This window comes from Kryptolebias marmoratus, linkage group LG17 (genome assembly GCF_001649575.2).
Source record: "Kryptolebias marmoratus isolate JLee-2015 linkage group LG17, ASM164957v2, whole genome shotgun sequence".
Lineage (NCBI taxonomy): Eukaryota > Metazoa > Chordata > Actinopteri > Cyprinodontiformes > Rivulidae > Kryptolebias > Kryptolebias marmoratus.
In genome coordinates this window covers 13,890,214-13,916,905 of record NC_051446.1, presented here as the reverse complement: position 1 = coordinate 13,916,905, position 26,692 = coordinate 13,890,214, and the positions used below count along the sequence as shown (strand labels likewise).

The 26,692-nt window shown below is 43.0% G+C and overlaps 3 protein-coding genes across 8 annotated transcripts; 1 reads left to right on the top strand and 2 right to left on the bottom strand.

Moving 5' to 3' along the window:
- Nucleotides 1-133: 133 nt before the first annotated feature.
- Nucleotides 134-9,757, bottom strand: znf646 (zinc finger protein 646). Of its 5 annotated transcripts, none has more exons than XM_017418533.3 (5): nucleotides 8,718-8,864; nucleotides 7,081-7,244; nucleotides 4,434-6,999; nucleotides 3,259-4,323; nucleotides 134-2,903 (listed from the first exon to the last, which is right to left on the bottom strand). In XM_017418533.3, exons 3-5 carry the CDS (start codon nucleotides 6,935-6,937, stop codon nucleotides 2,057-2,059), a joined length of 4,416 nt encoding a protein of 1,471 aa, XP_017274022.1. In that variant the 5' UTR covers nucleotides 6,938-6,999; nucleotides 7,081-7,244; nucleotides 8,718-8,864; the 3' UTR covers nucleotides 134-2,056. The 5 variants fall into 5 exon arrangements, with proteins under 5 accessions (XP_017274022.1, XP_017274023.1, XP_017274019.1 ...); XM_017418534.3 differs by having other exon boundaries at nucleotides 4,434-6,994; XM_017418530.3 differs by lacking the exon at nucleotides 8,718-8,864 and adding an exon at nucleotides 9,615-9,757 and having other exon boundaries at nucleotides 4,434-7,244.
- znf668 (zinc finger protein 668) lies at nucleotides 9,308-13,664 on the top strand. The gene is made up of 2 exons (XM_017418535.3): nucleotides 9,308-9,432; nucleotides 11,041-13,664. The coding sequence occupies exon 2, from the start codon at nucleotides 11,049-11,051 to the stop codon at nucleotides 13,011-13,013; it is 1,965 nt and encodes a 654-aa protein (XP_017274024.1). The 5' UTR covers nucleotides 9,308-9,432; nucleotides 11,041-11,048; the 3' UTR covers nucleotides 13,014-13,664.
- Nucleotides 13,665-13,983: 319 nt separating this feature from the next.
- On the bottom strand, nucleotides 13,984-26,479 carry LOC108237155 (circularly permutated Ras protein 1). 2 transcript variants are annotated; one of them, XM_017418383.3, is made up of 21 exons: nucleotides 26,353-26,479; nucleotides 26,033-26,134; nucleotides 25,069-25,323; nucleotides 23,438-23,659; nucleotides 23,226-23,348; nucleotides 23,062-23,142; nucleotides 22,912-22,985; nucleotides 22,588-22,776; nucleotides 22,442-22,483; nucleotides 21,189-21,278; nucleotides 20,920-21,071; nucleotides 20,745-20,826; nucleotides 20,147-20,277; nucleotides 19,885-19,969; nucleotides 18,614-18,720; nucleotides 18,376-18,488; nucleotides 16,354-16,471; nucleotides 14,749-14,889; nucleotides 14,433-14,526; nucleotides 14,307-14,333; nucleotides 13,984-14,210 (listed from the first exon to the last, which is right to left on the bottom strand). In XM_017418383.3, the coding sequence occupies exons 2-21, from the start codon at nucleotides 26,121-26,123 to the stop codon at nucleotides 14,133-14,135; spliced, it is 2,295 nt and encodes a 764-aa protein (XP_017273872.1). In that variant the 5' UTR covers nucleotides 26,124-26,134; nucleotides 26,353-26,479; the 3' UTR covers nucleotides 13,984-14,132. The 2 variants fall into 2 exon arrangements, with proteins under 2 accessions (XP_017273872.1, XP_017273873.1); XM_017418384.3 differs by having other exon boundaries at nucleotides 22,588-22,773.
- Nucleotides 26,480-26,692: the final 213 nt, after the last annotated feature.

Genomic DNA, 26,692 nt, shown 5'->3' with positions numbered 1-26,692 from the left:
GTTGTATACGCTTCATTTATTAACTACCTAACCCAGCAGGGTTAATTTTTTTATTTTAGACAAAACTTCAGCCCAAACTTTTATCCTAATTTATAATTTAGTTCTGAAATCAAAGAACACAGAAACAGCAATGTAGTGCAAAATTAGTCTGTTTACTCACAAGAACTCAAATGTACACAACTCCTCCCCCCCTCCTTTTTTTTTTCTATGATAAATAACCATGACATATAAAATGTTAGTTAAGTCGTCTAATTTATTAGGTTTTTAAATAGTGTAACAATATTGGCACAGCGAAATGCAAGCGTGGGTACTGATCTGGTGCGATTCTGGAGAGTAGTAAAAATCAAAAAACACGAGCATGAAGTCTGAAACAACACCTCTGAACATATTGCTGGACCAAAACCAACGGGTGGGGGGGGGAGGAATACTGAGCGGAAACGAGAAGGACGTCCTGTCCTCCTCGAGACACAAAACGTGTGCAAATCAAAACGACGTGAACACAAAACAGCCGACGGGGGGAACTGCGCCGCGGAGGAGACAACGGTCTAAAAGTAAAACGGTTCCAACCTTTCTGTAACCATGTGGGGGTTTTTTACAGCACTGTCCTCGACCGTTTCTCCGCTTTAAGTAGCAGTTGTTATGCAGGCAGTAGTTCTGAGGTATTTCTGGCAAATTCGTACATAAAATGCAATGTATAAGGCATAAAAACAATGATTTCAGTAGATCAGAACAAAGGCCATCTGTCCACTTCTGTTGGACACGTGAAAAGAAACTAAAAGGACAAAGTTTGACAGCTTGGGGTGGTTGAAAAACAAAACAAAACAAAAACACAATGATTGCACAATATTCACATAATATCAGGTGATTCCTAAACGTGTACAGTGAAGATCAAACCTGCTCTGTTAGGTGTACATTAACACTTGTGCTTAGCATTAATTGAGGCTCGTTTCATACGGACGAAACGTAAAAAATCTACAATTATCGACTACTTTAAGGTAACAGTTTGCCCCGAAGGAGAAGCGATACAAAACAAAGTGAGTGTTTTTTTTTTTTTTTTTACAGCTCAAGTTCGGTTAGAGGAGGTTCGTTCAACTGCTACAGTCGACTTCACGTCTGAGGCACAAAACTCCTGCTTCTCGAGACGTTTCGAGGAACGATTACAGCATGCGGGGTTAAAGGAGCTGCGCCCGTACGCTGGAGTGACGCCGACGGCCAAGCTAAACGACGACAACCGGGAAAAAAATAAATAAATACAAAAGTGTTAACATGGCACGAGTTTTACTGATCGCGTATGGCGTTTCACACCAGGGGTTTCGATGGCACCGCCGCCCTCGGCCCGTCCGGACCCGCCTGGCGAGGAACTGATGAGATACGTGTGCGCCGCCGTGATGGGGGAGGTCCGTAAAAGGCTACATGAGTTAATACAGCATTCGTGAAACATTCTTCTAATAAAATATGCACACCGAACACCAGATAAATAAATACATCCATTTCAGCCTACAGCGTCTGTGCGAGCTCGAGCATTATCAGCGGAATGACTATTTACTCCGCGATCGCAGACCTTCAGACACACCCGAGAGGTATTTGACTTAAAAAAATAACGCGCTACTTTCTGTGAAACTCCCAACGCAAAGCCTTCGAACACCGACTGCAAAGGAAACCAAACAACTCGCAGATAAATATAGTTTCGTCTATTTCGTTTTCTAAGTAACGTACGGAGGCACTGAACTGAATTATACACAAAAAGTTCTGGCGTACAAAACGGTTTTGAACGGACTCGGGTTGCAGGTTTCTGTTCACTTTGGTTGGTTAGTTTGTTACAGAGGAGTGAGCAAAAGTCCGCCCTGTTTTAAAGACCCTGCGTGTTTGTGACGAACATTTAAAAGTCTTGAAAACATTAGAGACCGTTTCGTCTGAGGTAAGACTGGAAGGAAGTAAAATGAAATGTGGGTTTCTTTGAACACTTCCTGAAAAACAGAAATACTGCTTTACAATTGCTGACAGAAGGATAAATAGCACAAACAAATATATTTTCTTCCAACCCTGTACGCGACTTTCATAAGAAGGACTCCATGTCCAGGTCCATGAACGTGTCGGTGTCGAGGCTGAACGACGAGTCGTAGATCTGGGCGGCACTCTGGTGCATCTTCTGGTGGTGCCGCAGGTTGGACTTGCTGGAGAAGCTCTTGTCGCACAGCGGGCAGGCGAAGGGCTTCTCTTTGGTGTGGATCCGCCGGTGGCAGATGAGTTGAGTGGACACGCGGAACGCCTTGCCGCACTCCAGGCACTGGTAGCGCTTCGGCTCCGTGTGGATGCGCCGGTGGTTTTTCAGAGCCATCAGGTTGGTGAACTCCTTCTGGCACACCGAGCAGAAGAAGGAGCCCGTCTTGTGGCTGTTCTTGTGGTTCAGGAGGGAGCCGGCGTGGCGGTACGAGCGGCCGCAGTGGTCGCAGACGTGGCTCTTCTCCTCGGCCGCAGACGTTTCGGGACTCTGTGAATCGGTGGCGCTTTCCGGAATGTGGGCCAGCGGTGGTGGGACCTGGACCTGGGCCGTGGACTGCTTTACTCCCGAGTTCCAGCAGAGGTTCTCCTCCACGGGTTCACACACCCCCCGGTGCTCCTGGTAGCTGGCCGCGGTGGGGAAGCTCTGCTGGCGGGGAGCGCGGACGACGGCCTGCTGCTTCGAGTGCGTCTCCATGTGGCTCTGCAGGTGGGCCACCAGGCAGAAGGTCTTGCCGCATTCGGGGCAACACTGGCGCCGCATCTGGGCGTGCGCATGCAGGGCGGCGGCGTCGGGAAACGTCTGCAGACACAAGGTGCAGTGGTGGAGGTTCTCGGAGTGGGACTTCTTATGGTTGAGGAGGGAGCCAGCGTGGCGGTAGGAGCGCCCACACAGGTCACACCTGCAGTGGAAAGATGAGAACTAAATCATTCCCAAACACACTGCAACAACAACCATTTAAACTACCAGCAAAAAATAAAGTTATTAAACAACATATGAACCAAACAGTTAGAAAAATAAAGTGTTCTTAAGAGGTCTATGTAATAATGATATTATTTAAGTGTTGCAAATGGAAGTAATCTGCCTTCCAGTTGTACTTTCTCTAAAAGACAACATGCTGACACTTTATAAAGAACAATCTGTTCTGATCAAAAAAGGTTGAGCAGCTTTTTTCAACCTGTAGAAATACTGAAAAAAAACTACATCTATGATGACTAAGAGTTTCTCTCTCACTTCACGGTAAGTTGCTAACTCACATGAAGCACTTGTCCGCTCTCTCAGACTGCTGGACTCCAGACGGCGTGCTGCCCTCCTGACCTCTGCGGCAGCGGTGCCTCTTCAGGCCCGACCTGCCCTGGAACCTCTTCCCGCACGACGGGCAGCCGAAGTGACTCAGCGCCCGGTTGTGGACCCTCTGGTGGTTGTGCAGGATGCTGGCGAGACGAAAGGCCTTCCCGCACGTGAGGCACACGTACTTCTTCTTCTGCGTGTGGATTCGCGTGTGATTGCGCAGGGCCATGGGGTTGCTGAAGGGCTTGGCGCAGAAGGTGCAGCTGAAGTGGCCGGTCTTGTGCGTGTTTTTGTGGTTCAGCAGCGAGCCGGCGTGGCGGTAGGTGCGACTGCATAGGCTGCATTTGAATGGCCGCTCCTCTTTATTCGGAGACGTGCTCGATTGTGACTCTCCGCAGTCAGCGGGCCCGTCGCAGGTGTGCGCTGCCAGCTGGTCGACGGAGATAAAAGCCTTCTTACATTTCTTGCATTTAAAAGCTCTACATCTGAGCCCCCGTCTGCCTCCGGCCCCGCCCTTTCTGAGGTCTGCACAGACATGAGCCAGCAGCTGTTTGTTTCCTCTGAAGCCTTTCCCACAGTTCTGGCACAAGTGCTTCTTGTTCGCAAAGTGGGTTCGCAGGTGGTTCTTCATTGCTAACTGGTTGGAGTAAGTGTTGTTGCAGACGGAACAGCGGTATTCACCTGTTTTATGGGAGTTCCTGTGGTTGACCAAACTTCCTGCGTGGCGATATGTGCGCCCGCACTGGTCGCACGCGAAAGGGCGCTGATCGCGCTTGCCCTCGAGTTTGACCGAGGTTTCCAACTTTGTGTGCCCCGCCCTCCCTTCGGGCAGCTGCGCGCGGCGCCGAGCGAAGGCATTCGAGGCCGAGGGTGGCGCTCTCCCGTCCGACCCGGTCCCATTCATTTGCATGAGCGCCTGGATCTGATTGTTGAGCTCCTGGATCTTGGCTCGGTTCTCTCTGTGCCTTCTCAGGTGGTTCAACAGCTGCTTCTGGATTTTGAAGGCCTTGCCACACTCGTTGCACGCGTGTCTGGGGAAGGACAAAAGAAAGGTGGTTAAATGTGGGCGTTTGTAAGACGGGCAACACACAAAGCCACAGCTACAGTAATGTTGCAATTCATGCGATTCGTTGGAACTAACCTTTTAATGTCAAAGTGGGACCTCTGGTGGTTTTTAAGCGCCAGCAGGTTGTAGAAGCGTTTCTGGCAGATGACACATCTGAACACGCCTGTCTTGTGGGACTTTTTGTGGTTCAGCAAGGAACCGGCGTGCCTGTACGACCGTCCACACTGATCACACTTGTACCGACGATCCTCACCACCAACACGGCCTCTGCTGAGACTTGTCTCTTCACGCCTGGCGACGGTGTTGACGTTCACTTCCTCCTTGACGCGCACGGACTCATCCTTTGCCTCCGAAGTGCAGCCGTGGCCGTCAAGGTGGTCGTAGCTTTCGCAGAAGACGCCGCAGCTGCCGCAAATGATCTGCGGCTCCTCCTTGCTTTCCGAAACTCCTCTGCTCGGGGGCAAGTGATCTGCGTGATCCGCCTGGACCTTGTTGTGCAGAAGCTGATGAGAAGTCAGGTCCTGCCTGCTGGCGAAACTCTCCCCACACGTGCTGCAGATCATCATCTCCCCCGGCTCGTCTTCCTTCACACCTTCGCTGGAGGACAGGGACGAAGGACCCGAGCTCGGCGGCGTGTCGTGGGACTGCGTGTGTCCTTGGAGATGGCTTCTGAGAGCTCTCATGCTGCTGTAGCTGTTGCCACAAATTGAGCACTGATAATGATCCCCATCATCATCATCATCATCATCATCATCTTCTTCTTCTTCTTCTTCCTCATCAGGATCATCTACTCTGCCAGCATCCAGCTGAGCACTGTTTGCATTTTCATGGAAATTCTGTTCAAAGTAACTCTGGCTACCGTTCAGGCCATCCATCTCTATGTTGCTTTCTGGATTTTCTAAAGTACAGTGGCCATTACTGGACTGAAAGTTTAAATTGTTGGAATATTCGCTACCAGCAGTATGCTGCTGCAGCAAAGGGCAACTGTGACACTTGATCCCCGCGATATCAGTGAACGTCTCGCCGCAGTCTGCGCACATGTGCCTTGGTACGACTTGCTCTTTATGAGGTACGTGTGCTGTTGTCTCCTGGCAGAAGTCCTGATAAACCTGCTCCTGGTAAAACGCTCCATGTCGGGGGTCAACGCCGCTCTCCTGATCGATGCCGAGCACGGCGTGAGCGGCGTCTTCATGCTCGTGTGGCGAAGAGAAGCAGCCGTGCTGGTTGTCTAGAGTCAGCGGCTCGGACGAGAGCCAGTCTCCCTCTGCGGCGAGGCTGAAAGATGACAGCTGGGCTTTGTGGAGACGGAGGTGGCTTTTAAGCGCGGCCAGGTGAGGATAAGTCTTGCTGCAAATGGAACATCGGTAAATCCCCACCTGATGGGACCTTTTGTGGTTGATGAGGCTCCCTGAGTGTCGGTAGCTTTTGCCACAGATGTGACACTTGAAGGGGCGCTCATCAGACTCCACAGCTGATGTTTCTACAACGTTTTGTGTGGGACTCTCGATGCTTGTGTCCAATACAGGAGCTTCTCCCTGAGCACTACTGGGAGATGGTTTTTGATCACTGGGAAAGTCCAAGAGCCCCTGACCATTACTTGCCATCTGCTCCTGTGAGTGATCAAAGCTTCTCAGATTAACTACTGGCGACACTGAAGGTATACCGTTCATAGGAGATGTACAAAAACTAGACTCTGGTGAAGCAATATTGTTGTCGTATGATACATTTAGCTTATCTGACAAAGTATCCTGAAGCCCGAATGACAGAGAAGAAGAATTGTGCATCTGGATATGTTCCTGGAACTCTTCTTCGTTGGGAAAAAGTACCTGACATAAATGACAGAAGTTCACCGAAGCGTCGTGGCTGTGTTTTGGCAGCTGGTTCAGTGTTGTGTTTGTGTCGCCTGTCAAGCTGAGGTCCGTCCTGCTTCTCGCCTTGTGAGTTCTCTGGTGGCTGTAGAAAGCCGCCATGTTATTGAATAACTTGAAGCACACGGTGCACTCAAACACTCCCAGCTGGTGAGTCTTTCTGTGATTAATCAGGCTCCGATGGTGTATGTAAGACTTGTCACACAAGTCACACCTGAAAGGTCTGTTCACGGTATCATCACAAGTCTCCGATTGTGAATTATAATCGTTAATTTTGTCATCAGATGGGCTATTTTCTATCGAAATCCCAACACTGTCCAGTTTGTCAGCGAACTGATGTTGTTGATTATTTTCAATGTCATGTGTGGGATATTCCATGTCTATGTTGCTAAACGACTGGCTCTTTGATTTCCTGGTTAGATGAACTCTCTCATGTGTAGCAAGCTGCGTTGCCAAGCGAAAAGCTTTTCCACACTCTGCACAGGAGTACTTTTTAAATGAAGTGTGGCTCCGGAGATGGCTCTTCAGGGCCGAGGCGTTCCAGTTTTCCTTCCCACATATGCTACACTGAAAAGAGCCTACTTCGTGAGTCTTCTTGTGGTTTGTTAGGCTGCCCGCGTGCCTGTAACCGCGTCCACATTGATCGCATTTGAATTTACGCTCCTCCTCTTGTTCCTGGTGGGCATCCATGTGCTCGAGTAGACCGGGCATATTGGGACATACCTTGCCACATTGTCTGCAAGCAAAACCTGTTGCTCTGCCAGGGTCCTGCACTGCCATTACAAGATAACGATTGAATTAGGCACGCAGCGTAAAAAAAATGTGAATTTGCCAGAGGGAAATGCATTGGATACCTTTCTAGTCCATTTAAAAGGAAGCCAGTTCTTTACAATATGGTTCAAGGAATGTCCAAGATGGTTAGACCACAGAGGATGTTGAGAGCTGTTCCCAAACAATTAGTAGAGCCTTGAATTTGGAAAAAGTGGACACACTGAGCAGCTGAAGACAGAAGAGATGCCTGCAAGACAATGTTGGAGGGAACATTAGTACTTGTAGCACATTTTAAACAATCAATATGTTGCATATTAACAGACACTGCTAACATCAAGGGTAAGATGGTTTACAAAGATTTATAATAACAAGATGTATTAAGTAAACATTACATGACTATTATTTGACCAATTTTACGCCACATGTTCTTCCAATAAAACCACTGTAATTTGTTTCAAGCAACTCAATCCTAAAATGTCTTTCGGAGCCAATATTGCCAAGGCAGGACAAATATTCATGATGACAACACACCAGATATTTCTCAACTAAAGTCAAAATTTATTGGACTGGTTACGTTTCAACACTGCAATCAATCTAACAATAATGTGTAACATTTAACAAGGTTTCTACACATTCTCCGTATCAAAATTCCAAACTTTTCCATCATTTTTTAAATACTAAAGTCATGCATTTACTGTAAATGTGTAATAAACCTTCATATAGAGATCAGGCATTTTGACTGACCTGCTCTGAACGCCATAAAACACTCCAGCAGTTATACGTAAAAGACGAAGAGGGAACGACACACATAAAGATAAAAACCAGTTATCTGTTTGACAAATGAGTTTATGGTCTAAATTACTAGGTTCAACTAGTTCAACTGGTTCAATCAAACAGTTTATGTGATAAAATAATCTACACTTTTTCAACTTGAGGTTGAAATGTTTTCATTCACATGTAACTTCCCTGCAGGGTGCTGTCATTGGGAGTAACCTGGGGTTCAATTTCTTGCCGTAAGTTCTGCTAACATGAATACAAACCTTCCCAACAATGAGTAACCTGTTCCATCACCTGACATTTCAGGTGCTTTAGATATCTGAACACCTATAGTACCAGCGATGCTGTATGAGCGTGCATCAAAAACAAAAAGTTTAAACTTTATGTTGACTTTGTCCATCTTCTACATACAGCATAACCAGTTTGAAAAATCCTCTGCTTGATGAAGCATTTTATTTGATTAGATTAGATTTGTACACTTTTTAGAAAATGAAAGAAGTCAGGGAACGACCCTGGAAACACAAATGCTTTTTCAAACTACTCTCTTTTCGCCATTCTTGTTCGGATATGAAATACATTACAGCAAATCCATCCACACTTTTCAACTCGAGGTGTTTACATACCTGCAATCCTAATCTGTTTTCAACAGAGTGACATCTCTACATATGCAAAACTCACTGAAAGACATGGAGCAATGCGCCTTGCTACAAATATATGACACCAACCCCGCCTGATATTATGAGGAAAGAAGATAAACAAGCGTGTCCATATTGTTTGGGGTGAAGGGCGAACAAGTTTACTGTCATCAGCTGAAATGAGCCGCAAGCTGACGTTAGCGGCCTACCTACTAGCAATAAGGCTAGCTAAACAAACATTGCATCAAAGCCAGCATGTCGCTTTGAGAACTGAATTACAACGTCAGCGAACACGTAAAATCAAATACCTGAAAGGGCATGACTCAATTCAAGCTATCAAACACGGATCTTCATTCAATATTTTTTTTAAAAAACGTTATCTTTTTAAGCAAAGCAGGTCATAATTTTTATTCCAACTGTCTTTTTTTCTTCCTCCACCTCTACTTCAACATTGCGCTTGTTGCTAGGAAACAGGAAATGTGCAGCAGCGAAATGCCTCCCTCTTGTTGGGCTAACATTTAAGCTAGCAACGCTTCGGCTTCATGTTAACATAATGCGACTGATGAAAGCAAATTAAAAAAAATATCAGCTTAAAATATTAATTTTCTTAAAGCTTTGGAAGTAAATTACATTAGTGGTTTATTTAGCTAGATACACTGGCTGACGTTTTTAGCACCGACCACCGTAGGGGTGCTGGTTAAGTCGTACTTTCGCCACTTTGTACCTGCATCGACCACAAATATTGCAAAATGATCTGTAAGTCATTATTTAAACATGACATAACTTTACTAAGACTTCTATATTTTGCGACACAGTTTACAGTTTATTTGATTATGTGGCTAATCTTTATAGTTTATCATTAAACGCTGTTACACACTTGGCTTGCTTGCCGAAAGCTGTCGTCATCAGGGTCCTAGCGCCGCCCGACTATCTCGGAACCAGTAAACAGCAATCCCCGAATCTCACAGTAAAAGCTGTCGCGTTCAAAGGCATCATCGGCCAGCTGCTGATGTACTGACATCGGTAAGAACAACTTAGATTTCTTTTGTGAACGCGTAATGCAAAGACAGATGGGTGTAGAACCATCTAAGCCTTGAACCTACGGTCATGATGTTGGTATTCGAGTGATTTGGTGCAACCAGCGGTCCTAAAGCCAGCCATTTTGAGTTAGTGTAGCACGCAAACGAGCACAAACATGTACGTACATATCGTGTCCCCGACCCGCTCTTCGCGACACCATCACTCCCGACCTGAGGTGTTTGACATTAGTCTGGCAGATGTCAGTCATTTTGTGCACGGTTAATCTCTGGCATTCGCTGCATCGCCAACTTCCTCTGGCATCAAAGCGGTTAGCTTATTGTCCCTGAGGTCCTAATGCCAGCCATTTTGTGAATAAACGCGCATATTTTTCAGATTATCCGACTAAAACCATACCGATGTTTTCACGCCCCCCCCCCCTCTGGTCCAACATCATTTACTGCCATCTACCCAACATATTCAGAGACAGGATCTTAGCTTCATATCTGTGGGAAAATGTGCTCTTATATGTCGAGCTAAATATATATTCAACCTAAAATGACAATTAAATGGGCTGCTTTTGAATTATAGTTGCATTAGACAATATATTTGATTCTACTAATATAACTTATGAATCCCTTATGCTTTTGATTAATTTGGATTTGACAACAGATTGAATTGCTTTGATTTGTTATTTAAACTTGCACATTTATTTCAGCTTAATCAACCTAGTATTTTGTGTAAACCTTTTGCTTCAGTTTAGTTGATTTTAACAGGGTAATTTCAACGAATTGCAGATCTTTTTTCATCTTAAGTGTCAGAAAATGTGGTACCACTTAAAGGGTATATTTATAAATCACTAATAAATTGATGAAACTGTTATTAATTAAAGTTCCTTGTTGCAAACTATTAAATGAAACATAAAAAAGGTTATCCTCAACTATATTAACTGATGCAGTTTTGACAGAGTTTACTCTAGTAGTTTTTTAGATATATTAATACACAATTCAAGAATGCGGGTACGCACTCAATGTAAACAAAGCCCTTTTTTTGGCTTACTTTACTCAATAAACCCGAGCATAAATATGCACCAATACATAAAAATTGTCAGACTTCAGCTCTTCAGTGAACGTCTCCACTGTTGACCTATTTAAAGTCTTTTTGTCTGGTTTGGTAAATTGGTACAGAAACTTTGAATCACATTAAAACTGATGAACCCAAACAACATTAGAAATTTACTATGTTAAAATAACTTTGTATTTGTACAAAAGACACCCATGCAGTATCTGTTGTTGCTTCAAAATGTACTAATTGTTGTTTATTAGAAAAAATTCCTTAACTTTTCAGGAATGTTGAAAAAATTAAGAGAAAAATAGCATGGAAGATGACCATAGGCTTATATGGCAGAGACGGAGTAAAAAATAGAGATAGATGGTGCAAATGTTTTATTCCACCTGTGTGACTGAACTTCAGAGTCACTTTGATGTATACAAGGAATGTTAATTTGTGATGTTTCTTATTTTTTATACAACAATTTCAGGTGAAGTTTAGACAAACTTGTATAAAATAACAGACAGACCCCATTTAACAGTGTGCTTTTACTTCGACTTGCAGAAATAAGGATGGCGTCTCCTCAGCCTGGCAGCCCACCTCTCGCGAAGCAGTACACCCCACCTGAGCAAGACGAAGAAAGCCAACAAGAAGAAGAGGCGGGGAGGGTTCAGTCTGCTAAAAAGCGTGGCAGGGGTAGGCCCCCCAAAGCCAAGCTCCTCTTCAAATGCTCCACGTGCACAGAGACCTTTAGGAGTCTGTCGGCGCTGCAGAGCCACACGCTGGCGGCTCATGCCAAGCAGCAACACGCGTGTTCTGAGTGCGCTAAAACATTTTCCAGCAAAGCTCAGCTCTCGAAGCACGAGCGCACCCACTCGTCCCAGCGGCCCTTTCAGTGTCCGGATTGTCACAAAGCTTACAAGACGTCCACGGAGCTACGGAACCACAGCCGCTCTCACACCGGAGAGAAGCCCTTTGTGTGCACAGAGTGCGGCAAGGCCTTCATGCAGGCGATATGTCTGAGGATCCATATGACGCAGCACAGCGGCGAGCGTCCCTACTCGTGCCGCCAGTGCTCCAAGAGTTACCCCACCCTGTCCAAGCTGAAGGTGCACGAGCGCTCTCACACTGGAGAGAAGCCGTACTTCTGCGCTGAGTGTGGTAAGAGTTTTGCGGACCCCTCGGTGTTCCGAAAGCACAAAAGGAACCATCAGGGCCATCGGCCGTATGCCTGCAACGAGTGCGGCAAAACGTACACCGAGCTGAAGGACCTTAAGAACCATGAGCGCTCGCACACCGGAGAAAAGCCGTTTCTGTGCTCCGACTGTGGCAAAGCCTTCTCGCGCTCCTCCTCGCTGGCCTGCCATCAGCGCATTCACTCTCAGAACAAACCCTATCAGTGCGAGCTGTGCGGGAAGGGCTTCACGCAGCTGTCGTCCTACCAGTCTCACCTCCGCACGCACTCCGGTGAGAAGCCCTTCCTCTGTCCGCAGTGTGGCAAGATGTTTTCCGACCCCTCCAGTTTCCGGCGGCACCAGCGAGCTCACATGGGTTTCAAGCCGTATCCCTGCGATAAGTGCTCAAAGCGCTTCCGGCAGCCGGCCGATCTCGCCGTGCACGAGCGTGTGCACTCCGGAGAGAGGCCTTACAAATGTCAGAGCTGTGACAAGGCCTTCGTGGCGTCCTGGGATCTGCGGCGCCACATGCTCGTCCACACCGGCCTCAGGCCCTTCTCGTGCACCGAGTGCGACAAGTCGTTTGCCGAGCGCTCCAGCCTCAACAAGCACCGGCGCGTGCACTCCGGAGAGAGGCCGTTCAAATGCGAGGAGTGCTTGAAGTCGTTTGTGGTGTCTTCAAGCCTGCGCAAACACGAGAGGACTCACCTGGCTGAACAGTCCGAGCAGAAACAGCAGCAGCAGGAGGAGGCGGACGAGGCGGCATCCACCTCCGGCTTCACCGCCCCAACAACTCTCCCTCAGTTCTCCTGCAGCCACTGCGACGCGACGTTCGGAACCTGGGAGGAAGTTCAGGCCCACGAGACTCTTCACTCCATCGACTCCACCCCTTTGGCTGTTACCAAACTCGTGCCCCTCGGCTCGCACGTCTGTGAGACCTGCCACACGGAGTTCGCGCAGCTGGCGGACTTGCAGGAGCACGAGAAGCAGCATCCGAAGCCGAGGCCGCACGTCTGCGACAGCTGCGGCAAAGGCTTCCTCAACAAATCTGGACTGCGCAAACACCAGAAGATCCACTCTGCCAGCAAGCCTCACAGCTGCCCTCACTGCGGCAAAGCCTTCCTGTTTGCTGCCTACCTCCGCAAGCACTTACGGACCCACGCAGGCGCTACAGCACCCGCAGCGCAAGTCAACGACCTTCACATTATTCACCTGGACCCGCTCACCTCTTCCGCTCCTGCCGTTGAGGTTCCCGCCTCCACTATCGAACCCAGCGCCATTTCTCTGACGGTCCCCGTGAGCGTCCCCGTGACTTCTTTCCAGGCTCTGCCTGAATACTTGGTCAAGGACGAAGACCTTTAAACTGTTTTCCTGTATCTGTAATTTTAACTTCTCAAAGAAACGGTGACCCTTAAATCTTTTTTTTTTTTTTTTTTAATTCTGGGGCTTGATTCATTAGGGGGGGAGTGGCAATGTATGTTTAAAATTTACTTTATGTATAAAAAAGTCATTATTCTGTAAACTGTTAGTGCTTTGTCTTTGTTTTGTGTTTCCATATTTGATACATGTTACATATGATATCTGTTTTAAATATTTTACTATAAATATTCCTACGTATTATCTGTAAACTGTTATATGAATAATGTTGCAAACACTCACTTTATGCAACTTGCAGTAAAAAAAAATACTTATAGCTTGTCTTAAATGTTTTGAATTGTTTTAAATAACCTTTTTTTTACCCCCCAGGAATCAAACCATGTTCTAATATTTCACTCTGCAGTTATTAGTATTATTATTCTCCAAGTATTCGTGATTAAAAAAAAACAGTCTGTGACATTCCAAAATGCAACTTTTTTTTTTTACACCAATAAACTATGAGAAATGTCTCGAGTTTCCTGCTTGTTCACAATAAAAATCTGTTCGTATTTGTTCTGCGTCTGTGCGACAACAATACCAGCATTTCGATTTTCAGCAGAGAGAAAAGTGGTTAAATAATAAAAAAAATTGAACTCACCTGAGACGAGTTAACGGTTTTTGTCGGTGTCTGTTTGTCGAGTTTGCAAAATATCTCATGAAATTGGACAAATTTTGAATGAAACTCTCAAAGTAATCTTTGGATGAGCATCTACAACTGATTAACTCTTAGAGCCATCCTGATTAAAGATGGATGCCACAGTTTTGTTGAAAAAACAAAACAAAAATGGCTATAACTCAGTTTTGCAGATGGGATCAAGTTTTATGTGGCAGCATCTGAGAGTCATACTTTGAGCGCTAAAACAAAACTAGACTATTTTCTCACCAGTTTTCACGTGACACATACAACCACAAAGTCTTCAACCAAGAAGTAAACTGTGTATGTTTTAATACACAACGTGAACTGTACAAGAAAATATATAGATGATTTTCTTTTAGGCAGAAAACCACGTAACTGCAGTATTTAGCTTCATCGCCGATGAACTGAGCTGCTGGTTAGAGTCAATGTTAATTCTCCAGTAAAATGGACTTCCTGTTGCTGTGCTTTATTGTGAAGAACAGCGCTGCGCCGGCGTCTGTTAGAGTCTGGTGGGAGGAGAACAATTAAAGTCAAAGCCGAGCCAAATGGGGCCCCTCTGAAAGCACCTAGGCAGGAACAGCGCAATTTAAAACTTGAATTACCTGCGAGTCAGAAATGACACATTTGTTCTGGAAAAGAAGAAGGAAAAAAAGGGGGAATTAGTCGTTTAACAGTGGTGATTTTGATAGGAGGTTTTTAATCGGATAAAGAAAAAAAAATCAACTCACCCTTGTGAAGGTATGTATGTTATTGTGTATTGGCTCCATGGTTTTGAACAATTCTTTGAATGTCTGTTTGTCCTCTGCATTGCGACTATACTTCCTGCAAAACAGAGTCTCTGTCAAGCTCAAGGCATAACCAGCATCCAGTAAACAGAATGCATTCAAAGACACACCTGACTGCAGTCTGCTTAAATTAGTCTTTGTGTTGAATGTGTGGCAGCAGCCCTCATTAAATCCCTTTGTGGGGTTTAAGCATAAAGCAGCTCTGCGACTGGCCGCCCACTGACGCTGCCGTCAGTCCGAGCTACCTGCTGTTACTCACATCGCCCTCTCAATGAGCTTCCGCTGCAGCTCTCCCTCCTTCTTGGCGTCCTGGAAGCGGCCTCTGACAGCCAGCGTGGCGCTGGCCTGCAGCGAGTTGAGCTGAAGGATGGCGAGGGACAGGGAGGACAGGACCGCCGAGCTGAGGAGGAGGAGGAGGAGGATCGTGAGAGTGCTCCTCAACATTTACAGCGGCAAGCATTGCTATTATGTTACACTGCAAACACACACACGCAGGCCACTTTGTATCTGCTCGCACGATGAATGGCGCGACCTTCATTCAGCGTGTGAAGCAGGCAGATTAGGCTGAGTGCTTCATTCAGGGTGTAAGTAAATGCTAGAATGAATGAGAACTCGTGTTTGCAAAGAGAAAAACCGCAGTCTCCCAACAGCAATCTGTTTCAGATAGACCAATTTGTCCCAGGGTTCACTGAAACTGGTATAAAAGAACATCATGCATCTGATAATTTGTTCTCCCAAAGGTGAAAGCACAATTCTGATTAGGATCTCAGAAAATAACGAGAAAATTCTGAGCGGTGCCATTGCACCTAAAATTTCAACATCAACTGGATTAATCTAAGCTAAGAAGAAAAAAAAAAAAAGGCTGCTGCCAAGTGGCTCATTAGGGTCACCATGGTAACCGTACACTCATGTCTGTCACTCCCTGAGGCTACCCTGACAGACAAATACAGGCGGAAAAGTGAGCTTTAAACAAACAGTCTCTGGGCGAAAAACTACAAGCTGGATCTTAAAAGCTCCTAAACATGAGTGGCAGAAATCTCCAAAGATCCCCTATGCAGATTTTTATGTTTCTGCAGTGTTTTATGTAGGCTATAAGTTGATATGTCAAGTTAAAAATAGCCTTTTCCAGTTTTGAAGAGAATATTTTGAGCTAAAACCTACTGTAATTGAAATCCTGGGTGTGCACTCTTTGCACTCTGATGAGATTTGTCACTAAACTATAAGACCTATAGCACCGAAACCCACACTGGGTGAAAGAAGACAACAATGCCTTCGTTTTGATGTGTAATCTGTACACGTACTAAAGATGGAGTGGGCGTGAGAAGAGTTTGCTTGAAAATTTTTAGACAGCTCAAATTATGCTCCGAGTTCTATGGAAAAATCACCAAAATCATAAAACTTAAACTGCCATTGTGCAAAACCTGTTAAAGATATCAAAATGTGAGTTTGGTCACATAAAGTCCAACTTTCTGGGACCTGTTTCAATGTTGAATGATGTTTTTACTGTGAAGTATGTCTGCTTTAGAGCTCATAAGAAAGGCTGGGTTTTCTCACCTATTTGGTCAAAATCCCATTGTCTATGAGGAAATTTATCGCAGCTATTTGTGAATTTGTCTTTGTTGTTTAATATCCTAGCACCAAAAGTATTAGCACACTATTCCTGATGAAGTAACACGTTTTGATGTATAATTTGTGTGTTTCTTTTAAACTGCAGGGTGTGAAAACAGACAATAATTTACCAAAAAGCATTAGTATTAAGGACCCTTGAGTGTTTCATCTTAAGAGAGAGCCACAGGCATACAGCACATCTTACACACTTCAGGAAGATTCCTGTTTATTTTAATTATGGCAGCATTAATGTTACCTGTCATCAGTAACTTCTCGCTCCACAGTCATCACTCTGAGCATCATCTGTCTGTTGCTCCTCCTGTACCTGATCTGCAGCTGGATGGCCACACGGCTGCCAGGAGCCAACGCTAGAGCTGAAAATAAACACAGAGCGAACAAACAAAAATGATGCGAGCGTCTACTCTAATGCTGTGGGAGTGCAGAAGTATAGAAAAACGTTGCTCTGAATCACTGCTAAGTGTGTTTTAGCTTTCAGATTTGCGTGTGAAGCTGAAACGGTGACGGAATGAGATCACACTCAGACCTGTGAGAGGAACCAGAGATTAGATCAGCTCAGATAATTATTTGCTGACTGATATTCCCTTTAGATATACTGTAAACTCAATGATCACAAGCTTGTATTCATTACATCCAGATACAGAGAGAAAATACATCAGCAATACCAGGTAAGTAAACAGAGCAATCTTTTTTATTTTACTGTATCAGTAAATGGCCTTCATTATGGTGATTTACTGCCCACACATACTCTTTAATAACACTTATTGTTTGTCCTGCAAGACCAGAGTGCATGCATCAAGAAAATTGCTGTTAAATTGATTATTCACCCGAAGCTTACTTCTGTTATAAGACCTTCCAAAATCCCAAGGCTGCATTGAAATTAGTCTCTCAGAGGTAAATTTGCTGATATTTCAGTCCGCTAATTTTTCTTTTATTATCAATGAACCGGTAAGTTGCAATGAAACCATTATTGCTGAATATTTTATGTGAATTTTGTTAACAGCAATAAACAGCCTAATTGTCAAAGTGAATGACCGGATATTTAAAATTCAATTAAATGGAAGTTTTCAGGTGCAGTAATAAAAAGAAAATTGTGTTATCCAGAAGCTGTTTAGCCCTGTAGCTCATTGAATCATAACTTTCACTGGTAATTTCCTTTCATATATAGTTTTTTGTACTGTACTTACATCAGTGTAGCATTTATTTTAGTAAACAAACTCTTTAAACTCCAAGGCAGCAGCTTTGACAAATGATTCAAAATCACAAAACTCAAAATTTAATGTTATTAGAATTGGCTTAGCAGGCCGAGCTTTATTAATTACTTAGACTACTAGAAGTTATTACATTAAAAACAATAAATTTATATTAAACAAACAATTAGAAGCCATATCACCCACGTTACGCACACTCCCATATGATATTGTGAGCTCTGTTAACACTTAGAGTATGTGTTGGGGATGACTCTCAGCTACTACCACACCAAATTTTAGCTCAGTACCTGTAAAACCAGCTGATTTACAGCCTTTTGTGTTTGATAAGGTTGCTTTGCTGTGGCAGCCATCTTCAGTGGGGCTGACTTCAAACGTTAATCAGTTGTACAGAAGATGGACGTCCATGGATTACTTTCTGAGTTTCATTAAAATCTATTCAGTGTTCTGCTAATGTTACAGACAAACAAACACAAACAGGCAAAAACATTATTGCCCCTTTGCCTTTGTGCAATAATAAATATGGGACTTTTTGTCAACCTTAGTGGGAAATAGATTGGCAAATAAATTAGCAATCATCATTGAGCAAAACACCAAAGTCATCAGGATAATTCTGTATTTACCAAGAGCTTAAGTGCAAAACTCAATTTCAATCTTTAAATCAGTTGTAAAGATATTTCAGCTTACATTAATAAAATGTTTCTCTTCCTGACCAAAGTTTGTTTTTTTGTTTTCCAAGTCACAGGTAGCAGCTAAACGTGAACCTCTGCTGCAGCTGAGCAGCATTTTATTACAGGGTCTATTTGTTATTTTCTCTTTGTAAGCTGTTGTTTTTATATGGAATAACGTTGGCTGTCTCTCACTTCACAGTGTTGTTACCACTGTGATCTCATTGTGAGACTTCAAGTGTTGTTTGTTGGCAACATAAAAATTACCACATCTTGAAATATTCTCAAACCTGGCACCACACACCTCCTGCTCTCCTTTGGATTCAGGCTGAACCACAGCTGAAAGTAAATGAGACAGTACCTCAATAAATTTTATTTTCTCACCTTCTGTGTTCTGTTTGTTGGCTCCAAACTGGATGGTGATCTCTGTCTCCAGGTTCACGTTCCCCACCTCTCTGGTCCCTTTGTGTCCGGCCTCCCTCTCTCCTCTCAGACGCCTGCAGCAAAGCGGAACATGAGTCAGTGCTGCGGGCTTTATTACCGCTGCAGCTCGAAGGACCTGAAAATCCTTTCATGTGCCAAGAATGTGAGAAGCATATACTGGTGGTGGTGCAGATCTTACAGCGATTTGGGCAACAGTAACGTTACTGCACAGTGTGTAGCGATGATCCTGCTCTGAATAATCTCCTCAAATTCCAAGTGCAGCCGGCTGGGGTTGGCTATTACCACCTGGAGATACGTGGAAAATGGAGGAGCTTGTGTTTTAAACGTTATATAGAAAATAAAAATTCTATACAATTCTAAACAAATTGAGACGTGTAAAATGTAAATAAAAACAAAGTAAAGATGGGCAGAGGTTCACCAGTTAAAAAAAAAAAAGAGTCTAAAAATAGAGAAACAATTTAAGAATAATGTTCCTCAACCAAAAATTGGGAGGACTTTGAATATCTTGTCATCTACGGCTCATAATATCATGAACACATTTCAAGAATCTGGAGAATCTCCAAACTCAAAGGACAACACTGGTAGTCATTATTGGATGCCTGTGATCTTCAGGCCCTCAGGGGCCACCTCAATAAAAACAGGTCTGATTCTGTTCTGGACATCACAGCATGGACTCAGGAACACTTCCACAGATCATTGTCTGTAAACACAGTTTATCCTGACATCCACAGATGCTGCTTAAAGCTCTATCAGACAAAGAAGAAGCCAGATGTGAACACTTCTTTGAGACAAAGCTCATTTAAAACTAAAGCAAAGTGGAAAACTGTTTAACTGAAATTTGAAAGGAGAAGGACCATTGAGCCTGTTATCAGTGCACAGTTTAAAAGTTTGCCTCTCTGATGGTATGGGGGTGCATTAATGCCTACATCATGTGCAGCGTACACATCAGGAATAGCACCATCAACACAGGTTTTACAACATATGCTTCCATCCAGATGACCTCTCCCAAACTGAAAGCATTTCAAGCAATATGAAATTAAAAATATAGCAAAGAATATGCAGGACTGTAGAACAGCTAGAATCCTCCATCAGACCAGAATGGGACAACATTCCCTCCAAAACCTCCAGCAGCTGATCTCCTCAGGTCCCAGATGTTGTTAAAAGAAGAGGAGATGCTTCACAGAGGGAAACATGACCCTGTCCCAACTTTTTTTAGAATTTTTTTTTCAAAATTACCTTATTTTTTTTTTTTTAAATTGTACAATTTTTTAAAAATATGAAATGTCTTCTGTTTTACGTTATGAATAAAATATGAGTTTATGAGATTTACAAATCCCTGCATTCAGTTTTTGTTAGGATTTTACACAACTTCCCAGCGTTTTCAGATTTGGGGTTGCACATACTGTACATTACGACTTATCGGACGAAGCAAGTCATGCAGCCCCTTACTTTCCCTCCTGTGCGGTCAGCGAGTCTTCCCAACTCATCCAGCCTGCAGTCAGTTCCCTCTATGGACAGCACAGACACTACCACGCTGAGGAAACAAGGACGTTTCAGAATGACCTTCATCACTATGCATGGAGATCATACAACACTCCTCCTCATTAGCAGAAAAACACAGCTTCAGATATTTAACTGTTGTGTCTGTAAGCGTGTTCACTCCTTGTTAATCCTACATATATAGGGGAAGGATTTGGATATATATACCAACCCCTGATTAGCAGCATACTCCCCAAGGTCCTTGTAGAAGATGTTGGATGAGAGGAGGGTGCGAGCATCGTTGTCCTCCTCCTCTAGATTCCCCAGCTTAGCGTTGGCTTTCCCATCTGTACAGATAATGACCTTCAAGATCAGCAGGGATAGCAAATCAGAATTTGACTGTGTTAAAAAAAAAGTCTCAAAATAAACATTTATCACAGACATTTTCATGAATCTAGCCAACAGTTCTGCTGCAGGTTTGCTTTCAGATTTTGTATGTTGTGCTCATGCATGCAGGATAAGAGCTGTGAAGAGTTGTTTAGACCTGTTGAGGATAACTTAGTCGTCAAAAGTAGTTTTGTTCAGCTCTTATTTCTTATTATAGCCTTTGCTCTCCCCTATTTTCCTGTCTCTATATTTATACTTTGCTTCAGAAAGAAAAAAAACGAGTACATAGAAATAAAAAATAAAAGAAATCAACCAAAACATCTTCTAAAAAGATACTTTTAGACAGAGTTTCTTTGATATACAGAGCACTATATAACTAGTTTCAGGTCCATTTATAACAAGTCACTTAAGACCTCTCAATATGATGAAACACTGAGACATACCTTTGACCCTGGATGTCTGGAAGCCATTCTGATGGCAAGGAGAGCAGCTGGACCCAGAGCTGTGGTTCCATTTGCAGATAAACTGTTAACCAAAACAAGTAAACAAACTTAAATTCACAAGATGAATTCATTTCCTAACATATTCGAGTAAATTAAAACACACAAGGCTGCTTACTTTATGATTTGGCTCCTTAAGTATTCTTTAGTCTGTGAAAGTGGCGGTGGACTGGGAAAATTGTCTGCGGCCTCCTTCAGGTATTTGCTGTCATTCAGGTCATCACCGCTCAGAAGAAGGGATTTAAATTTCTCATAGCCGTGCATCGTCACCTGGAGGTGAGGAGGTGAATCAAGGCCGGAAAGGCAGTGATAGGTGACACCATCAGACAGTGAGGAGAATCACAAAGAAAGTGGAAATACTGTAAGCCTGTGTGGCAGCACGCGTACCTGATAGTTGAAGGTGATGAGCCCCACTCGGACTTCAGGTTGTTGTTCACTCAGTCTCTGAACACTCTGCAGCACGGCTTGTTGGACAAACTGGTGTGAATACAATCGTTGTCACCAACCCGTCCTTCAGAGCATCACTCAATACAGCACTGCGCAAAAAATCTCAGCCAGAGTTTCTGTGGCTTGATTTTTTTGTCTTGTGAAGCCGTTTGAAATGTGTCATAGCTTGAAAAAGGTGCTACATAAATAAAAGCTGTGTGGGGCTAATCTTTAAAGGAAGTCTTCGGGCTCTCTGAAGGTCTCTCATTGTTTTCCTTCAGACTTTGGCTGTTTTTTTTCCATTCATTTTCAAATCCAGTCAATCAATTTATTGAAGTATTTTTTTGTTTGTCAACACTGATCTGATGAACCAGAGTTGTGTTGGAGTGGAAAGAAATAGGATTCGGTGGTGATTCTGATACCAGATCAGACTGCTCTGTCCACTGATACAGCTCTCCTGACAAAAGCTGGCGTCCTTGTGTGACGAATGTTTCTGAACAGCATCGTGACTGCACAAAAGCTTCCCGTCAGTATCTCAAGGCAGAAACATTCTGTGTTTGAAAACTTGACAATGAACCAAATTTAATCTTTTTGCACTTCTACAAGCAACCTGTCACAAAGACACAATAGTTAAATTCATTTTTTTACCCAAAGCTGTGAAAAAGAAGAATTTTGGCTCTATTAATCAAAGTAAAATAAAAAATAGGGATAGTTTTACACCTTTGTACATTGAATGTTATTATAATACTATGCAGAAGGGAGATGCAGATGTTTTTATCCTTTCGTTAAAGAATGAAAAAACACACAATGGTCTCTGAAAGAACTTAAAACTGACAAAAGTAATAATTTTTAAAAAATTACAGAAAATAATCATTTTGTTCCCAGTTTCATTAGTTTGTTTTTGTTAAATTACTCTGTTGAACCAAAATTCAAAAGCATTGCCTGATTTGTATTTCTTGATTTGCAGCATTTTATTTTTATTTTTATTTTCTTTTGTCAGTTTCAAGCTCTCTCAGTGAACTTTGTGAGTTTTAGGGTACAAATAAATTGATCTAGCTGTATTTCCAGTCTTGCAAGTGTTTCTTTCAAACAATTTGTGTTTTGTACTTCAGTTTTGCCCTCTATGTTTAAAAAAAAAAATTAATTGAACCATCAGCTTTTTAGAAATCATTTTCAAATCTCTATTAAAGCAGCACCAAAATCTGAATATTTACCTCAAGCCTGGATCTTTGGACAACCTGCTTTCCCTCTAACACCTTAAAACAAAGTAAAGACATCACAGTATTTTTAGTTTATCTTTTTTTCTGAACATCTGCTAAAGTAAGATGCCAAGAGCAATGTTTGAGTTTAGTTTTTGTACCTCGGATGTGAGACTCATGGAGCCCGATGCGTCGATGCAGAAGAGCAGCAGGGCCTCGGCAGCAGACAGGTGCTGTTCATCCGGGCTGAGCAGGAAGACTTCTTCCCGGTGAATGTTTTCATGACACGTGGGTGTACTGGCTGAGCTGGTCCAATCCCAGGACTGACAGAAGTAGCACACTTTAACCTGCTGTAAAACAAAACAGCCGTCAAGTCAGAACTGATCATTCCCATCTGGTGATGCTACTGTAACGTCCCGGTCAAACATGACTTCTTAATACTGTTTATTTCCAGTGAAGAAGTTAAATACTGTTTGATGCAGTACCTCATTGTCATAGCAGCTGTTCAATACAGAGCCACACTTGGAGCACGAGGTAGGCTTTCCTTTTACGGGTTGCACTAAAAAACACAATGATCACCGCAAGTATTAGTAAAAAATCAAACTAAATGGTTGACATTGAGCAAGGTTACCAACCTTTTTCCTCTGAAAGCAACTTTCCTAAACTGACAAGAACCACATTGGGATTTCCTGACAGCGGCGCCTTATTTGCTGATGCTTTATCGGGAATAACACAAGAATGAGAAATGATGCGGTTTTCATTTTCCTTTAATAGCCCTGGCACATGTTGTTGTAACTACCTGTAGCTGTAGATGATGGAGCAGCTGGTGAGGGTGAGGAGGACGATGGATGGGACGAGGGTATCACCTGCAAATATTGTGGTATTAAGTCCATAAATGAAGGTCTTGGAGGGAGCCCAGGGCCTGGGAGAAAGGAGGACACAGTTTGCAATCTCAACACAAGCTGGAAAAGGACGTCAAATAATTGTTTTTTTTTTAAATAAGGTTTTTACCAGAAGCCAACGCAGGTACGGCGTCACCCGGTGGCTTCACTTCTCCACCTGAGCCTTCTGGTATATTGTAGGTGTAGTTAGGATCCTCAAAATTCCTGTTTACGTCTGTTTTTTGTTTCGGCTCATCGTAGTTCAATATCTGATTGTTGGTCCTGCGGGAAGTTAGCGGCTGACTGTAGGAACCGGTATTTCCTCCTGCTTTCATATGTGGCGGAAGAAGAGCTGCATTAAAATAAACAATCACAGCGTGTTAAAGTCTTGTTTTTAAAATGGTGATTCTTAAAATGGTGATTCTAGTATTGTGTTAAAAGTTTTCTCTAAGAGTTTTTCTTTTTTGCAGTCAAACAACTTCTGCATCCTTTGTGTTTTTTCAATCATTCATAACGTTCAGCTTGATCTGAAATAGTGTTCTGTGACTTTTGTTTAATTTTTATTCTTTTCAAAATATTTAACTTTATTTGAAAATAGATTCCCCATAGAAATACATAGAGATCTGTTCAATTCCTTCAAAACATTGTTTGCTTTGAAATCTGCTTCAGCAAAGTTGCTCTATTTTAATCTTCTTCTGCTACTCTCAGCTTTCAGCTACCATTTTGCTCCTTTTAGCTTATGTTCTCCTCATTTTAATTTTAACAACTCAGTTTCAACTTCTTCAGCAAAGTCATTCAGCACTCAGCATTCACACAGCGTTTTATTTCTTTAGTTTGTTAACACTGTTATCTTCACATCAAGCCACAGCCCCTGAAATGACTTGTTTTGTGGTTCAGGTTTTTCTTCTAGTACTTGTCTTTGTCACTGTAACTCCATTTGCGCAGAACCTGCAATTTTCAGGTAATTCTTGAAGCACAAATGTCCGGATTTTTTGCTTAATCCACTGTGTTTGGAGAAAATTAAACGCAGGATCCCAAAAACCACTCATACCAACTGTCAGGCATGGAGGTGGAGGGTTGATTATCTGGGTTTGTGACTGAATTGAAATCCTAAGAATGCTAATACTGAAGAGGAATCCAAATATTCACTTAGTAGCCCTTTTTACATATTGATTGCATCTTACTGGGACAGAGCACCATGTTGGTGTGTGTCTACACACGTGAAGCAACAAAACACGGCTGCTCGCCAACTCAGCTCTGTGACTACCTCCACTGCTGGCTCAGACGCAGATCAGCGTTGGATCAATTTAACCCCTCCATTACACCTCAGTGAGAATTACACTGATGTGAGAGGAAGGCATCTCAGCCTCTGCTCAAAAGTATGATAAATGAAAGAGGCTGTTGATAACAGCATGGAAACAGTTTTCTACCATTTTCATTGCATCATAAACAAAATGCAGGAATTGCTCATTTTCACATTATGTCTAGTGTCCTTCAGATATCATTCTGTAGTAATTTCTGTTCATGGCTGATTTGGCTAAACAATAAAAAAGAAAAGAAGCACCTAAAACATGTGAATGTGTTTAGCAGTGCCGTGTATAATTTAAAAAGTTTATTTTGCCTTTTTAAGGAACCTATTCAGAGAAGTAGCCAAACCTTTCAGCACATTCAAGTCTCTTTAGTGCAGATTCAGACATTAGAAAATTATAAATTAACTTGCTCAGCCATGTAGTCACAAGTATAATGTTACATGTTCCATACCTTTCTTTTGATGAGATGTTGTCAGCTGGGAAACAACATTTTTTGAAGAAGCCGCCCCTGATTTCTTGTGAAATTCAGCGTTTTCATAGTGGGGGCTGGACTTTGTGACCTGGCCCTCTCTGCTCTTCTTGAAAAGGCCATCAAAATTGGTTTCATAAATGGCTGGCTGGTTTGGTTTTGTGGCTTTTGCAGAGTCTTTTGGAGGTGAAGGAGGATGGGTGCTAGGACGGGCCCAGGTAACAGGAGGAAGGAGAGCTAAAAATCATAAGAATCAAGTTTACATACAGCTGTGCTTTAATCGCTTTGACTGCGTGTTTGTTTGTCTGTTAGCAAAATATCTCTTGTTGAATTTTAATAAAACTTTCAGAAAGTCATTATTGGTTAAACAACCTTCCTTCCTAGTCTCATTTGTTTAACTGAGCTGTAAAGGGTTAAAAAAAGAAATGCAGTTCAGAAAAATGTGAGCACAGACAGGAACCTGACCTTCATACTATTCAGGAAACATGACTCAGGTGACCTATGACTTATTATATAACAACAAAGTATTTAAAACGTATTCCTCTACAGCAGACAGGACAGTCCCTCACGTGATTCTACTTTACCAACCAGTTTTCCTGAATGCTTTGACAGAAAAAAAGCTGTGTTTATTTTTAAACAGCTATGAGTCACTGCAATAAGCAGTCATGTGAGCTTTGTTGATCTGCCTTTAAATTTATAATTCAGGTAAAAGCTCCCAACGTTTTCCACAGTTTCTTCAGCCGCGCTCCACGGGGAAAGGAAAATGCCAGCAGGTGACAAATACACCACTAACTAACAGCTTTGTGCTTCTTTGATGGATTCTTTGGATTTACCGAGCCATCTAAGACGGTATTTAAATGCGCAGCTGAAACTTCAGCTTAATTTCTCCCCGTCCTGCACGCAGAGGTGTAATGTGTCTTTTTAATACAACTGAACTTAATCATACCTGAGAGTTTAATAACATTAGCTTTCGGTCGCAGGGCGTCTTTCTGAGCCGCCGATGGCTTCACATAAACATATCCACAAGCAAATTCCATTTGAGTTCAGTCTGTGGGCGACACAATGGATACAGGTGTACAGAAAATACCACTATTCATTAGTCATTATTTTTCAAAGAACACAAATAATAAGTCAAAGCACAAAGGACACACACATATATAATCACATTAATGATTTTCACTCATCAATCACAAACTATGAGGAAACTGATCAAGACAACACTAATGTATAAAAATATTACTTTAAAACAAAAACAAATGTACTCACGCATTTGGAGCCTTTTAATTGATAGAGGTAAACTGAAACCCTCCCTGGGCTCAGAAAACTTTGAACTCCTCTTTCGCGTCTTGTCTTATATGTCAGCGTGCCAAACACATCTTGCCCAACAGGTTTCTTTCCTCTATCATTTCACAGAGTGGCGTTTTTACGTTGCTGTGCAGCAGGCGAGAGATTTTTATCACAAGTGGCACAACTCTAGTTAAACAGTTCATAAATGGTAAATAAAAAAAGCCGGTGAGTCAGGGCAAGCTGACAAGGAAACTGAGTGATAAAAGGTTTAAAGGTCACTGTGGCGCTTCCTCAGCTGGCCCTAAATTAATACAAAGGT